This window comes from Mixophyes fleayi, chromosome 1 (assembly GCF_038048845.1).
Source record: "Mixophyes fleayi isolate aMixFle1 chromosome 1, aMixFle1.hap1, whole genome shotgun sequence".
Classification (NCBI taxonomy): domain Eukaryota; kingdom Metazoa; phylum Chordata; class Amphibia; order Anura; family Limnodynastidae; genus Mixophyes; species Mixophyes fleayi.
The window spans coordinates 417,964,397-417,979,504 of record NC_134402.1 but is presented as its reverse complement, the minus strand read 5'-3'; the positions used below and the strand labels follow the sequence as shown (position 1 = coordinate 417,979,504).

General features: G+C 41.6%; 1 protein-coding gene across 1 annotated transcript in view; it reads right to left on the bottom strand.

Moving 5' to 3' along the window:
• The window catches only part of LOC142099587 (3',5'-cyclic-AMP phosphodiesterase 4D), a 548,136-nt gene extending 533,457 nt beyond the window's left edge, over positions 1–14,679 (bottom strand). Inside the window, exon 1 of the mRNA XM_075183172.1 lies at positions 13,931–14,679. Within this exon, the coding sequence (XP_075039273.1) occupies positions 13,931–14,214 (284 nt within the window). The 5' untranslated portion in view covers positions 14,215–14,679. The remainder of the gene's footprint in view (positions 1–13,930) is intronic.
• Between the last annotated feature and the right edge of the window lie 429 nt (positions 14,680–15,108).

Genomic DNA, 15,108 nt, shown 5'->3' with positions numbered 1-15,108 from the left:
GCTGCGATGTAAACACTCCCGAGATTAGCTAACTCTCCTGTGTTGTAGCAGCGAGTTCTAAACACATCACTGTTACACTGCCTATAATACAGCTGCCGGAGGTAAAAAGTGTAAAGAATAGATTCAAGTTAAAAAAAAAAAAAAAAAGCGTGGGGTCCCCCCTCTATTCCTGCTTAACTCTAGTGCTGCCTGACTACTGCTGGTTCCGTGAAAATCGAGGAAAAATTTTGCGTGGGGTCCCCCCGATTTTCACTTAAAAAGGACTAGGCAAACCAGCCGGGTTTGGCGGCACTATAGCAGTGGGACACACGGCAGGGGTCTCCCTGCCATAATGACTAACCAACCCCAGGCTGTTCAGCGCTGGGCTGGATTCCCTAGGGAGTGGGGTCCGCCGAAAAAAAACGAGCGGTTTAAAAATACAGGAGCATTGCGTTCATTGCGTTAGGTCTAGTTACAGTATTAGGTGATTTCCCCACTAGCGTGGGAAAATGACCTAATACTGTAAATAGAGTTTGCGCATGAGCAACGCTCATTGCGTAACGGAGCTCCTAGCTTGCTAGGAGCTGTTTGCGGCGGCTCCTGTATTTTTTATTTTTCTGCAATCAAGATCAAAGATTTCAGGGATGTACAAATATGGGGCCCTCCTGGCCGAAGAAATGAAGACTACTATCAACAATGGGCCCCTCCTGGGCGAAGCAAAGAAGAGATTACAAGCCAGGACTTTGGAAGTATAAATACTTGGGTACTGGGGCAAGCCTGGACATTTGGATCTACAATTTGTTTTTGGACTTTTTTAAGCCTGGACATTTGGAAGGTATAAATACTTGGGGACTGGGGCAAGCCGGACTTTTGGAACTACAAATTTATTTGGGACATTTGTGACAGAAAGAAGACTTCAATGGTGAGTAGTAAGGGATTTATTATTTTTAATAAAAAAATATATGGTGTAAATGAGGGTGCTTACTGTGTTTATTGTGGGTTTTTTATTTTTATTAAATTTTCATGGTTTGTACGAGGGTGTTGTGGTTTTTTAAACATTTTCTTTTGTGGAACTACAGGTCCCAGCCAGCCATGGATGTCATGGCATGTTGGCACTTGTGGTTCTCCAAGTGTCAACATGCCCTGGCTGCCGTGGGTATGCTGGTGCTTGTAGTTAAACAAGCAGCAGCATGGCCACACTATTTTGGGCAACCTGGCTGGCTGGGACTTGTAGTTCCACAAAAGAAAATGGCTTCCGTTTATTTTTTTAACTATTTTTCGCCGGTATTACCCTACTACCCACAGCCCAGGGGTAGTAGGAAGAGCCCTAGTGCTATCAGCACTGGGCTGGGTGTCTCTAGGGGGGGGGGGCTGCTTGTTTTTTTCGGCGGATCCCACTCCCTAGGGAATCCAGCCCAGCGCTGAACAGCTTGGGGTTGGTTAGTCATTATGGCAGGGGGACCCCTGCTGCGTGTCCCACTGCTATAGTGCCGCCAACCCCGGCTGGTTTGCCTAGTGTTGGTTAAGTGAAGATGCTATCTAGCAGCGTGTTGTATCTGGCGTGTTAGAAAGCAAACTCTCCTGAGTTTGCTTACTCACAGCTTCATACATTGGAGACTTGTATAGCTGCAGTGGCAAACAGTCGGGAGTTTGATCTCTGGCGATTTTGCAAATAGCGATTTTGACATGAAATCTCAGCTTCATACATCTTCGAGTTTCAACTCTCACGAGAAAATCGCTGGATTTGCAAAATCGGACCTTGATACATTTACCCCCAGGTGTCCAGTTGTTATACATATTGTGGGTGGGTTTCTTCCGCCGTTTAGTCATTATTATTACAGTACTCGGTGCCTGCTGCAGTGTTTGGAGGGGGAGGGAGCTTTGTAATCGGCAGCCCAGTGCTTTACAGTGCTAGATATTGTGATGTGACCACGCCCCCCACGCGGCAATGTATTTAAAGGCAAGTTTTGTCTAAATTTGGCCGGCAAACTCGTCGAATATCGACGATTTGTAGAATCGCAGGTTAATACATTTACCCCCTGGTGTCAAAATTATGATAAACATCATCAATTCTTGCATTCCTGGGTCAAGGCTGTACCTTAGTTTTAAGTGTACATACAAAAAAATGTCCTGTACCCATCTGCCAGCCAACGAAAGTTATAAAAAGGTACAGATTCATAACAAAAATGAATCAAGAAAATAAATATCTGCATATTATGTCAGATATGATGGATATATAGAGTCTAAAAACAAAGGTCCTTTTTCATGATTCTTGTGTTATTATATGTTACAATTTTTCTCATATTTCTATAGTTTATTTTGTCTTTCACTAAATGAGTCTCTCTGGTCTTCCCTACTGCCAGCACAGACTCAGTGTAAGCTGATATATCAGACCTTTGTTGGATACAGAATACAATGGATGACAGTCAGGAGAGATCTGAGACAGTAAAAAAATATATTCTGACAGAAGCTCTGAGGAAGTAATACAGATACTTGCATCCTGAATTTCTGTCTATGCGCTTTAAAACCCCAGGGAAATTTTGTGTGAAAAAGAATTTCCTAAAGCTTGTTTCAGTTTTAGGAAAAGCTGGTATAAAGATCCCTGGGGTTATAAATGCAGAGAGAAAGGGAGGCTCCATTCATAAGGCCCAGGTCTTCCAACCTGCAAGCCAGTCGATGGCTAATCAGGAGTTGCACCTGTAAGGTTATGATAGAAGAGCTGCTAGTTTCCTCAATCTCTCAATTCCAGGGGAGGAGTTTAGATGGCTCCAGAGACAGATACTGCAATTTGTGCATAGTAAGTTCTGTTATTTTGTATGAAGTTGGAGAACACTAGGTCCTTCACTTCAGAGGGTGGTCCTGTGTATTAGTTAGAGCTGGACAGGTAAGGATTTTGTTCATGTTTTGTTTATTTTGATGCTAGTGAATAAAACTAGCCGAGGCTATTTGAACAAGACAGTGGACTGGTGTGATATATCTGGCTGTTGTGTGTGAAGTGCGGCCATCTAACCCCAGGAGATAGCACCACTAACCCCATCTTGCGACAGTAATGTTAGTACATGGATTGACCACTAATTGACCAAAAATTCTGATTTGGGTGAAATGAAGAAAATAATAAAATGAGAAAATCTTCTTATATGCTCTTCCCCAATCCAGATATAACCTGAACTGCAGGAGATCACCTCTCCTTCATGGAACAGCACTTTCTATGCACACCTTATAGCTGCACTTATAAAAGAAAGCCCATTTGAACAGAACCACTCATAGTGACACATAATAAAAACAGACCCAAAGTCTTGGGATTCATTTCAGTAATGAACGTTTCCAGCCGTATCTACAACCTTGTAAAAGCGGCACAGACAGTTCCCGAACGAAAAACCATAATGTGGGCGTACGCTTATTTATGCAGGAAGTAGAGAACTATGCACATTTCTATGAAATTAAGTATAATTAAATAGTTAAATATATTACATACATTATACATGAGTACTTCAAGTCCCCACAGCCTGAGGATTCTACTCATACCTACAATCACGTTCGGCTGATATTCTACTTCTTAACATAAAAAAAAGAAGTGAAAATTGCATTTTAATGAAAAATGACTAGGAAACTTTCAGATGGCCTCCTGAGAATGTCTGGATCAATTAAACCTACTGAGATTCCGCCACAGGAGGAGGAAAATAGGACAGTTTAATGAGAAACCTCAATGTACTTCCAGCCTCTCTCTGTAATACTTTATTACAAATTTAGTATAGCATGATCCTTATTACTGAAGAAAAGGTGAGCACATCTCACAAGATGTACCTCCCAAATTTAACTCCATATGTACTTGCTTCTAACACACTCTATTTGTCAGGAATACAGGTTCCAGGAAACGGACATTGTTTTATCTTACTTTGGGGTCTATTTATGACCCTTCGTTTTTTTTCACTTGATACTTTTCAATCCTTATCTCCTTGATAAGGATTGAAAAGTAACGGCAATGTATTAAAAAATCAGCAGGTTATCGGCACTGCCGTACCTGAGAAGTGACTCACCTGATCATTCTTTTTGTTTTTGTTTTTGTTAGTGTGCATGCACCGACCGAAAACTTGGTGCATGCGCAGTAACAACCTGGAAGGCAAACAGTACGATAAGTGACAGGGAGGGATCACATGATCCCTCCACACATGCGCTGTCCAGCTCTGCTCTTCAGAGCAGAGCTGGACAGCGCGAAAGTTTTCAGATATGTTAATGTACGCCAGCTTCAGATGGCACCAGCTTCAGATGGCGCCAGCTTCAGATGGCGTACATTAACATGTAGAAAAAGAGAAAAAATTCTCTATTTAGACTTTAATACATAGCGGTTCTGAGCACTTCCCATACACTGTTATGGGGAGTGCTCAGAAAAACGATAAGAAATGCAAAGCAGCAGATATCTGAAATATCTGCTGCGATGCTTCAATAATACATAGTGATTTCACGGTAAACCCCTGAAAACAACAGTATTCGGGGGTTTAACACAGGGGGAATGCTTGATAAATAGACCCCTTACAGTTTAGGGGATGGTATTCAGTATATAAGGGAGCCCGATACACACTCATAGACTCCATGTAGGGGCATAAGATGCAATCACTCGATCCCCTAAGCAAAATGTGTGTGTGTGTGTGTGTGTGTGTGGGTGGGGGGGGGGGTTGTGTGTGTGGGGGTGTTGTATGTATGTGAGGGGGTTGTGTGTGTGTATGTGGAGGGGTGTTGTGTGTGTGTGTGTGTGTTGGGGGGGCTTGTGTGTGGGTTGAGTGTGTGTGTGGGGGTTGTGTGTGTGTGGGGGGGGTTGTGTGTGTATATGTGTGGGGGTTGTGTGTGTGTGTGTGTGGGGGGGGGGGGTGTGTCTATGTGTGTGTGTGGTTTGTGTGTGAGGGGGGAGGTTGTGTGTGTATTTGTGTGAGGGTTGTGTGTGTGGGGGTCGTGTGTGTGTGGGTGGGTGTGTGTGTGTGTGTGTATGTGTGTGTGTGTGTATGGGGGGTTGTTTGTATGCGTGTGGGGTGTGTGTGTGTGTGTGTGCGGGGCGTGTGTGTGTGGGGCGGGGCGTGTGTGGGGGCTGTGTGTGTGTGTGGGGGGGGGTTGTGTGTGTGTATGGGGGGTTGTTTGTATGCGTGTGGGGTGTGTGTGTGTGTGTGGGGGGGTTGTGTGTGTATGTGCGTGTGGGTTGTGTGATGCCAGGACTGGCACAGAGATCTATGCGAGGTGGAGGAGCTGCTGGTTATTGCTACAGAACCAATTATAGGAAACAATCGCACAGCGGTGGTGTTCCATTGATAGCGTTTCTCTAATCACCGATGCTCTTGTAAATACTGATGGGGACTTCAATGGATGTTAAGTATTTGCAGAATTTCTGTCAATTCAAGAGCAACTCATAAATTAATCTGCCAAATTGATTGGCCGATTTCTAAACAGTAATAGAAGGTACATCACAGGCATAGCCAGGGCCTGCCCAAATTCTGACATTGGACGCCAATACTATGTTCCTGGGGAGGGAAGAGACGGCAATAGAGGGCAACATAGAAGAGTACGTATTTTATTACACTGGTTCATTGAGGGTCATTGTTATATTTGCAACTATATTCCACAAAATGGGATTAAAGGGTGTTCAGTGGGTGGTGTTTTAGGATATTTTGAGAAATTGTAATGTGCTAAAATATATTTGGCACATGCGGTAGTTGCAGAAACTGTGGGCAATGTATATAAATTATGTTATAATAGATTAGTAGATATTATAAAGAATATGGTGAACCAACCTCATCTTACATAGTTACTAGGAGACTGTCTACCTGCTTCTCCATTACAACTGCCTTCAAGTAAAACAAGTTGGATATATGAACTTCATTTTATATACAGCAGTGTTTGACAACACGAACTTCCCAACCAATTTACATACTGCTACTACTAAGTAATACAGAGTACATTATTAAGGTAGATTGACTCCATTGTAGGGCTATCCTTCTCACTTCAAACGTTCCTTCTTATGGGCTTGCAGAAACTGTGCTGCTAACATTCTAATTCTCTGATTGAACTTAGGGTCTTTTAGCCCTGCCCAATCTTTCTCCTATACGTCGAAGTGTAACAAGTTTTGGGGATCTAGGGCCTGATTCAATAAGGATCTTAACTTGAGAAACTTCTTATTTCAGTCTCCTGGACAAAACCATGCTACAATGCAAAGGGGTGAAAATTAGTATTCTGTTTTGCACATAAGTTAAGTACTGTCAGTTTTTTCATGTAGCACACAAATACTTGGTAGCTTATTTGTACACTGAAATTTAAAGTTGATATTTGTGTGCTACATGAAAAAACAGTCAGTATTTAACTTACAGTCAAGTCCATAAATATTGGGACATCGACACAATTCTCATATTTTGGGCTCTCTACACCACCACAATGGATTTGAAATGAAACAAACAAGATGTGCTTTAACTGCAGACTTTCAGCTTTAATTTAAGGGTATTTACATCAAAATCAGGTGAACAGTGTAGGAATTACAACAGTTTCTATATGTGCCTCCCACTTTATAAGGGACCAAAAGTAATGGGACAAACTAAACAATCCTACATCAAACTTTCACTTTTTAATACTTTTTAATACTTTGTTGCAAATCCTTTGCAGTCAATTACAGCCTGAAGTCTGGATGGCATAGACATCACCAGACGCTAGGTTTCATCCCTAGTGATGCTCTGCCAGGCCTCTACTGCAAATGTCTTTAGTTCCTGCTTGTTCTTGGGGCATTTTCCCTTCAGTTTTGTCTTCATCAAGTGAAATGCATGCTCGATCGGATTCAGGTCAGGTGAGTGACTTGCCCTTTGCATAACATTCCACTTGTTAGCCTTAAAAAAACTCTTTGGTTGCTTTTGCAGTATGCTTCGGGTCATTGTCCATCTGCACTGTGAAGCGCCGTCCAATGAGTTCTGATGAGGTGGTATGTTTTGGATCATGAGCAGTTCCTTTCCTTCTCCATACTCTTCTCTTCCCATCACTCTGGTACAAGTTGATCTTTGTCTCATCTGTCCATAGGATGTTGTTCCAGAACAGTAATGGCTTTTTTAGATGTTGTTTGCCAAACTGTAATCTGGTCTTCCTGTTTTTGTGGCTCACAAATGGTTTTACATCTTGTGGTGAACCCTCTATATTCACTCTTTTGAAGTCTTCTCTTGATTGTTGACTTTGACACATATACACCTACCTCCTGGAGAGTGTTCTTGATTTGACCAACTGTTGTGAAGGGGTTTTTCTTCACCAGAGAAAGAATTCTTCTGTCATCCACCACAGTTGTTTTCCGTGATCTGCCGGGTCATGTGGTGTTGCTGAGCTCTCCGGTGCGTTCTTTCTTTTTAAGAATGTTCCAAACAGTTGATTTGGCCATACCTAATGTTTTTGCTATCTCTCTGATGGGTTTGTTTTGATTTTTCAGCCCAATGATGGCTTGCTTCACTGATAGTGACAGCTCTTTGGATCTCATATTGAGAGTCGACAGCAACAGATTCCAAATGCAAATGTCACACCTAGAATCAACTCCAGATCTTTTACCTGCTTAATTGATGATGAAATAAGGAGGGAATAGCCCACACATGTCCATGAAATAGGTTTTGAGTCGATTGTCCCATTACTTTTGGTCCCTTAAAAAGTGTGAGGCACATATAGAAACCGTTGTAATTCCTACACCGTTCACCTGATTTGGATGTAAATACCCTCAAATTAAAGCTGAAAGTCTGCAGTTAAAGCACATCTTCTTAGTTTCATTTAAAATCCACTGTGGTGGTGCATAGAGCCCAAAATATGAGAACTGCGTCAATGTCCCAATATTTATGGACTTGACTGTATGTGCAAAGCAGAATACTAATTTGCAGCCCTTGCATTGTAACATGGTTTTGTCCAGGAGACTGAAATAAGAAGTTTCTCAAGTTAAGATCCTTAATGAATCAGGCCCCTAGATTGGAAATTAAGGGATTTAGAGCTGCTGATTTTAATGGTCAATTGGTCAGCCAATGACCACTAACCGCTTGTGACTGCTGGCAGTCTGCACTAACTGGACCGCTGTGTTCCGATTGCTCACCCTAAGCATTGAGGGACTGGATCCATCCAATCTGGTTACCCAAGTGATCTAACTGAAAATAAGCCCATGCTTTCGGCTTCTACGCATTAGTACTTTGTTATTAAATAAACCTCCACTTATTGATATAAAATCAACAAAGCACAATGCAAAATAAAAACATGCTCTTGAAAAAGTTAGTACTTTTACTTGATGTGATAAAACATCAATAAACTATTTGTTTAAAAAAGCACATGTAATTGTATAACAATTGTTATATCTGGTAAGCAATTACTGTTTGCTAACAAACAACAAACATTATCATTTAATGCTAAAATAATCCTAGGTGTTTCTATTTGCTGATACCCCGCTGTGCAATAATATCAGCAAAAAAGAAGGCTGCTACAGATGGCAATCTAACATCAGGGTTTATTAAATAAAATAAACTGTACAATAACACATCAAATGTGGACTGCATGTGAAATGATGTAGGAATTGTATGTTAACATAAGATAACGATGTGCTTTTCCTTCTATTATTCAATAGTAACTGAAATATTACATTATCATCTCTCTCTTATTTTCATTGTGAATTTAAACAACATAATTTAAATCCCATGAAAAGATCTAGGGGTAAATGTATCAAGCTGAGAGTTTTCTTGTGGGTTAGAAAAGCCAATCAGATTCTAGCTATCATTCATTTAGTACATTCTACAAAATGATAGCTAGAATCTGATTGGTTGCTATAGGCAACATCTCCATTTTTCAAACCCGCCAGAAAACTCTCAGCTTGATACATTTACCCCCTAATCTTGGACAAGGTGTAATTATTTGTAAAAAGAGAGTACTGGACGAGATCCTGCTTTCACTAGAAAGCTTTTTAGAAACAAAACTCTAAAGATATACATGTATAAAAATGAAAATGTTAAATAACTGTCAGTGTGTGAATGTATTATAGTAGATTTATAGCATGTGAATGTAAGTTCTAATGTTTACCAACAAAGAGGTTAATATCCCCAACTATCTGTTATCCAGAGCTGATAGGCTAACCAGAGGCGGTGGTGTAGCCATATGTGTTAGAGTCAACTTCACGGTCACGACATCAACCACCAACACCTTTAATGTTTGTCCTTAAAAATGAAAATAGCTGCATCTGTAGCCCTCCATATAATAGGATGTTATAGACCCCCATAGTCAGGGTTATATCTTTTGCCCTACCTGACATCTACTAGGAGTATTAATACAATAGAAACAATGCACTGGGGAACCTTATTACGAATTGTTCTCAAGTCCATCTCTTCCACTTAAATCATCATGCGACTGTAATGGGCTCAGCCTACTTATCAATTAAGCTACTCTATCAATAACAAAAATCATCATTTATAGTGTCAGGAATGACACAGAAACTTAAAATTCAAGATCCAGACCGATTTGACACTACATGGAATGTAGGTGCAGAGTCTAACTAAGGGTATGTATTACCAGGGACTCCAGTAGCTTTCTGGACAAGTATCGGATGTGACTGATAGGTGGACGGAATCAGGCATAGATGCTAAGTTATCTGTAGGATAACGATTAATATGAAAGTCTCTGGAGTGGATCGAGAAACCATAAACACACTGGCATGAATGGAAATGACCAGGAACACACTGACACGGATGCTAAGTTATCTGTAGGATAGCGAATAACATGAAAGTCTCTGGAGTGGATTGAGAAACCATAAACACACTGGCATGGATGGGAAGAACCTGGAACACACTGGCATTGATAGGAAGAACCAGGAACACACTGGCATAGATGGGAAGAACCAGGAACACACTGGCATGGATGGGAAGAACCAGGAACACACTGGCGTGGATGGGAAGAACCAGGAACACACTGGCGTGGATGGGAAGAACCAGGAACACACTGGCGGGGATGGGAAGAACCAGGAACACACTGGCGTGGATGGGAAGAACCAGGAACACACTGGCGTGGATGGGAAAAACCAGGAACACACTGGCGTAAATGGGAAGAACCAGGAACACACTGGTGTGGATGGGAAGAACCAGGAACACACTGGCGTGGATGGGAAGAACCAGGAACACACTGGCAGGGATGGGAAGAACCAGGAACACACTGGCGTAAATGGGAAGAACCAGGAACACACTGGTGTGGATGGGAAGAACCAGGAACACACTGGCGTGGATGGGAAGAACCAGGAACACACTGGCAGGAATGGAAAGAACCAGGAACACACTGGCGTGGATGGGAAGAACCAGGAACACACTGGCGTGGATGGGAAGAACCAGGAACACACTGGCGTAAATTGGAAGAACCAGGAACACACTGGTGTGGATGGGAAGAACCAGGAACACACTGGCAGGGATGGGAAGAACCAGGAACACACTGGCGTGGATGGGAAAAACCAGGAACACACTGGCGTAAATGGAAAGAACCAGGAACACACTGGTGTGGATGGGAAGAACTAGGAACACACTGGCATGGATGGGAAGAACCAGGAACATACTCGCCTGGATGGGAAGAACCAGGAACACACTCGTGTGGATGGAAAGAACCAGGAACACACTGACCTGGATAGAAAATACCAGGAACACACTGGCCTGGATGGGAAGAACCAGGAATACACTGGTATGGATTGGGAAGAACCAGGAACACACTGGCGTGGATGGGAAGAACCAGGAACACACTGGTGTGGATGGAAAGAACCAGGAACACACTGGCCTGGATAGAAAACACCAGGAACACACTGGCCTGGATGGGAAGAACCAGGAATACACTGGTATGGATGGGAAGAACCAGGAACACACTGGCGTGGATGGGAAGAGCCAAAACACACTGGCCTGGATGGAAATGACCAGGAACACACTGGCGTGGATGGAAGTGACCAGGAACACACTGGCATGGATCGAACTAACCAAGAACACACTGGCGTGGATGGGAAGAACCAAAACAGACTGGCCTGGATGGAATTGACCACTAACACACTGCCGTGGATGGAAGTGACCAGGAACACACTGCCCTGGATCAAAATGACCAAGAACACACTGGCGTGGATGATAAGTTATCTGTAGGATAGTGAATAATATGGAAGTCTCTGTAGTGGATCAAGAAACCATAAACACACTTGTGTGGATGGGAAGAACCAGAACACACTGGTGTGGATGGGAAGAACCAGAACACACTGGTGTGGATGGGAAGAACCAGAACACACTGGTGTGGATGGGAAGAACCAGAACACACTGGTGTGGATGAAAGTGACCAGGAACACACTGCCGTGGATGGGAAGAACCAGAACACACTGCCCTGGATGGAAATGAGCAGAAACACACTAATGGAAAAAAGGCAGAACACTGAAAAGGAGCACACCGGACCCCGGTAATTGCATCAGGGGGTTCAGCACATGACATATAGTAAATAAACCTCATTCCTTTTCTCATGCTGGGATCTTTTCTTCTGATGTTAATGGCCATTGCTTTAGTCATAAGAGCTGTCACTAAACCTACAGCATTGGCAAAATTCTTTACCAAAATATCAAAACAGAATTTTGACCAGCTTGGCTATATCACCACCCTGACTCATTGCTTTGTTAGACCTTTTATTTAGTCAAATCAGTAGAATCAGCATTTGCCATTTTTTTCATGAGTGTATATTATTATTATATATTTTATCGCAGGCATTATACTCCCGGGCTATATCTTTCACTGCAGGGGAGGAGTCACTGGCAAGACACAATGAATCAGCTGCACTCTGATTCACTGCCAGACTGTCTCTCACATACAGAACTACGGAGCTCTTAGTTTCATGAGAGAGAAATGATCTGTCTCATCTCATGAGGTTAAGCGTTTATGGAAATTGTTGGTGCCTGTTTTGCCCTGGTTCATAACTCTCAACAACACAACAGAGTACACCTGCATGTGGGAGGAGCTGTGTGTGGCACGTGGTCTAAGTGGTATGTGTTGTAATTTTGGAGCAAATTAGGGACATTTTGGGATGAGTAATGTGGGGGTTCAGAAGAATTGTTTGGGCTATTTTTTCATTCTTGAAATTAAGGGTAATATGCGCCTCTTGAAGTTTATTAGGTTGCCATTACTGTTCTGGTCCGATCTATTTCAAATTGGGACCACACAAATCAAACATGAACAAAAAAGGTTTTCTGACCTTAATCAAATGCACCTTATGTATGTTTGTGATAATTAATCACGGTCATTCTTCTCTTGTTATCTATAAATAATATTTAAATGTAACTTTATAAAGAGCTGTCATTTTGCATTCTTTTGCAAAGTCTGGGTAAATCCAAATACAATGATACCTGAGGACTATAAATGTTTGATCATCTGGCCAACTATTTTGGTGTCTCTATAAAAACTTTAAAAAAAACAAAAACTTGACGACTGTATACTAACCCTTAAAAAAATCTATTTCCACCATCCAAGTGGGTGCATCACTGCACAACAAATTCCATTTGAAATGGAAATTTACTCTGCTAGGTAATTTTTTTTTTCTTGAATTCGGGGGGCTTGATTTTGAAGTAGCTAAAGCAATTTAGTGACACCTTGTTGCAACTCTACAGCTCACATTACAGCAGCCTCTACTGTAGAGGAAGAGCATAGTAAAGTTCTTAGCAAGCCATGGGCACGACATTGGTCAGATTCCATAAATACGCACCTTGGTATAGTGTGTTGTCCTGACAACAGCAATGCACAGACCCACAAATTGCAAGGATGTCTCAGGAGGCGTTACTATAACAACTGATAGAATCTTTCAGATATAAGTAGTAATGGTATGTGCACTGGATTGATTTTTTTTTGTACATAGTCCATGCTACAGTATAATGATCGTACATCCCTTTCTTTCTGTGTTTCGTGACATACCAGTTGTCCAATTATTTTAACGCTCAAAGATTTATTTTTTGTGCGGTTGAATCTGATTTAAACAGCACTATTTTCTCATTTTTAGACTTTAAATTTATCATTAGTTTAACAATCTTTAACAAGTGTCCTTTTAAGCACTGTCCAATTTTTTACATACAGTATATATCTCGCCAAATACAGATCCTAAAGAAACTATAAATGAGCATACAGTCACCATTTAGAACAACTCCTTCCTAATGTATATTTGTACATAAAAAATTACATTGATTTCAACCTCTGTACGTTTCCTCTTTTGCACAGTGCTAAGGAAAATTCTATTTCTATATGAATTTCACTAATGAAGCAAATACTTTGAAGTGTGTGAGGATACAGTACATAGTAGTAATCATTACTAATTAAAAAAAGACACTACTTCATTTACATATTTCCCAGCTAAAAAAAAGCCCCATCAATTAACAATGGCATTAAAAAATCCATATGCTTGGCATATTGTTTTTCTGCAAAAGACATGTCAGACAGGTTTACTATATTATGAACTAAAAAAATCTAATTGGTGAGTATAGGAGTCAAATTTCTATACTTGCACGAGCACGTTATAACCTCATGTATTGTGCATACATGGGTGGGTGTGGGTGTATATGTATGTGTATAAATAAATAAATATATGTACATACATATATATATATATATATATATATATATATATATATATATATATATATCTACACATATATAAATTATTATTTCATTTTCCACATTGGCACTTAAGTCTCCTAGCCATTTACAGCAGCACTACGTAGGATTAGTGGGGATTTAACCCTTTAGGTCTGAGTTTCTCACAATACATGCATACTACACTTACACAATGACAATTATGTGCATTACAACATGTCTCACACTGCAATAATAGCCCTCACGTGTGAAGAACCTGGCAAACACACACAATGACAGCCTTGTGCAGGGTAGGGACAGCTGCACACCTCCCAGGGACACCCTGCCATATTACCAACTTTCCTTACCAGGTATGTGCCACGGTGAATCGCCTCTGCTTGGGTATATTACTATTCAGCAGCATCCTGCGAAGCAGCCTGGGTGAGTTCCTTGGAGATATAATGGGGGACAGCCGGGGGGATACAGTAGACTTCCTGGTGGTTTTGGGCTTCTCATGCTGCAACAGGTTCTCCCTCAGAGTCTTGACAAGGTCCTCGTTCAGCCAGGGGTTGTTTGGGCAATGGGAATTATCCACTTCAGGAACAGCCAGGGTGTCAGAGCTGGGCACTGGCTGCTGAGCCATGTCTTCCATCCAAGTTAGACAAAAGTCTCTCCCATGCAATGTCAAGCAGGATCGGTGGACGACAGACAACCTGCTCAGCCCAGGGAAAGTGCTGCAGTGCAGCCTTCTCAATTAACTCTGGTTTTTTAACATTGTGACGATTTCCTCGGCTTCTCTTGTCTAGATAATGATCTGTAGAAGCAGACTAACTCCTCCACGGAAGCCTATTAAACATTACCACTCCTCTTCCAATATCCTTGGCACAGATCGCTCACCGGCTCTTTTGCAGACGATTGGTCGAACACGACAGAAACTGCATTAGCGCCGCTTGGTGAGAGATCGACAGTGTCTGGCTAAACTATTGGAAGTAATGTACTGCAGCTGCGTGAGCGACTTCTGCCTATGTACATAAAAAGTACAGGGGAGGAGGGATCCAGCGTCTGTTCTGCCACTGGCTCCATAGACAAGACAAGAAGCAGAATATTCTCCCTGCTGCCATCTGCTCTCTACTATGTGCAGGTAGACAGCTTCAGAGTCCACAATCTAATTTATTGATAGTTCAACCATAAATTATTAGTTCTGTGACCTGTAAAATACTGCAGTGCTGCTGACAGTTTGTGGAAATACCTGATCTGCTCATATTTACCAAACAGAATCCGCTTTCCAGTATTACAGCCCTGCACCACTGTAATGACTCATTATTATATTGATATTGTTGGTTGTGGACTAGAAACATACTGGTCTATTTAACAAGTGGTACAAATCTAAAATGCCATGGTAAATGCCAGCAAACTGCGCTCTCACAGCATTTTATTATTTAACAAAGGGTTAATGCTGAAAAAATTAAAAATTTCTCTGCCATTAATCTTATTACCAGTATTTAACGTATAAACAGACCCCATAGAATTTTATGTCAGAAAAGAA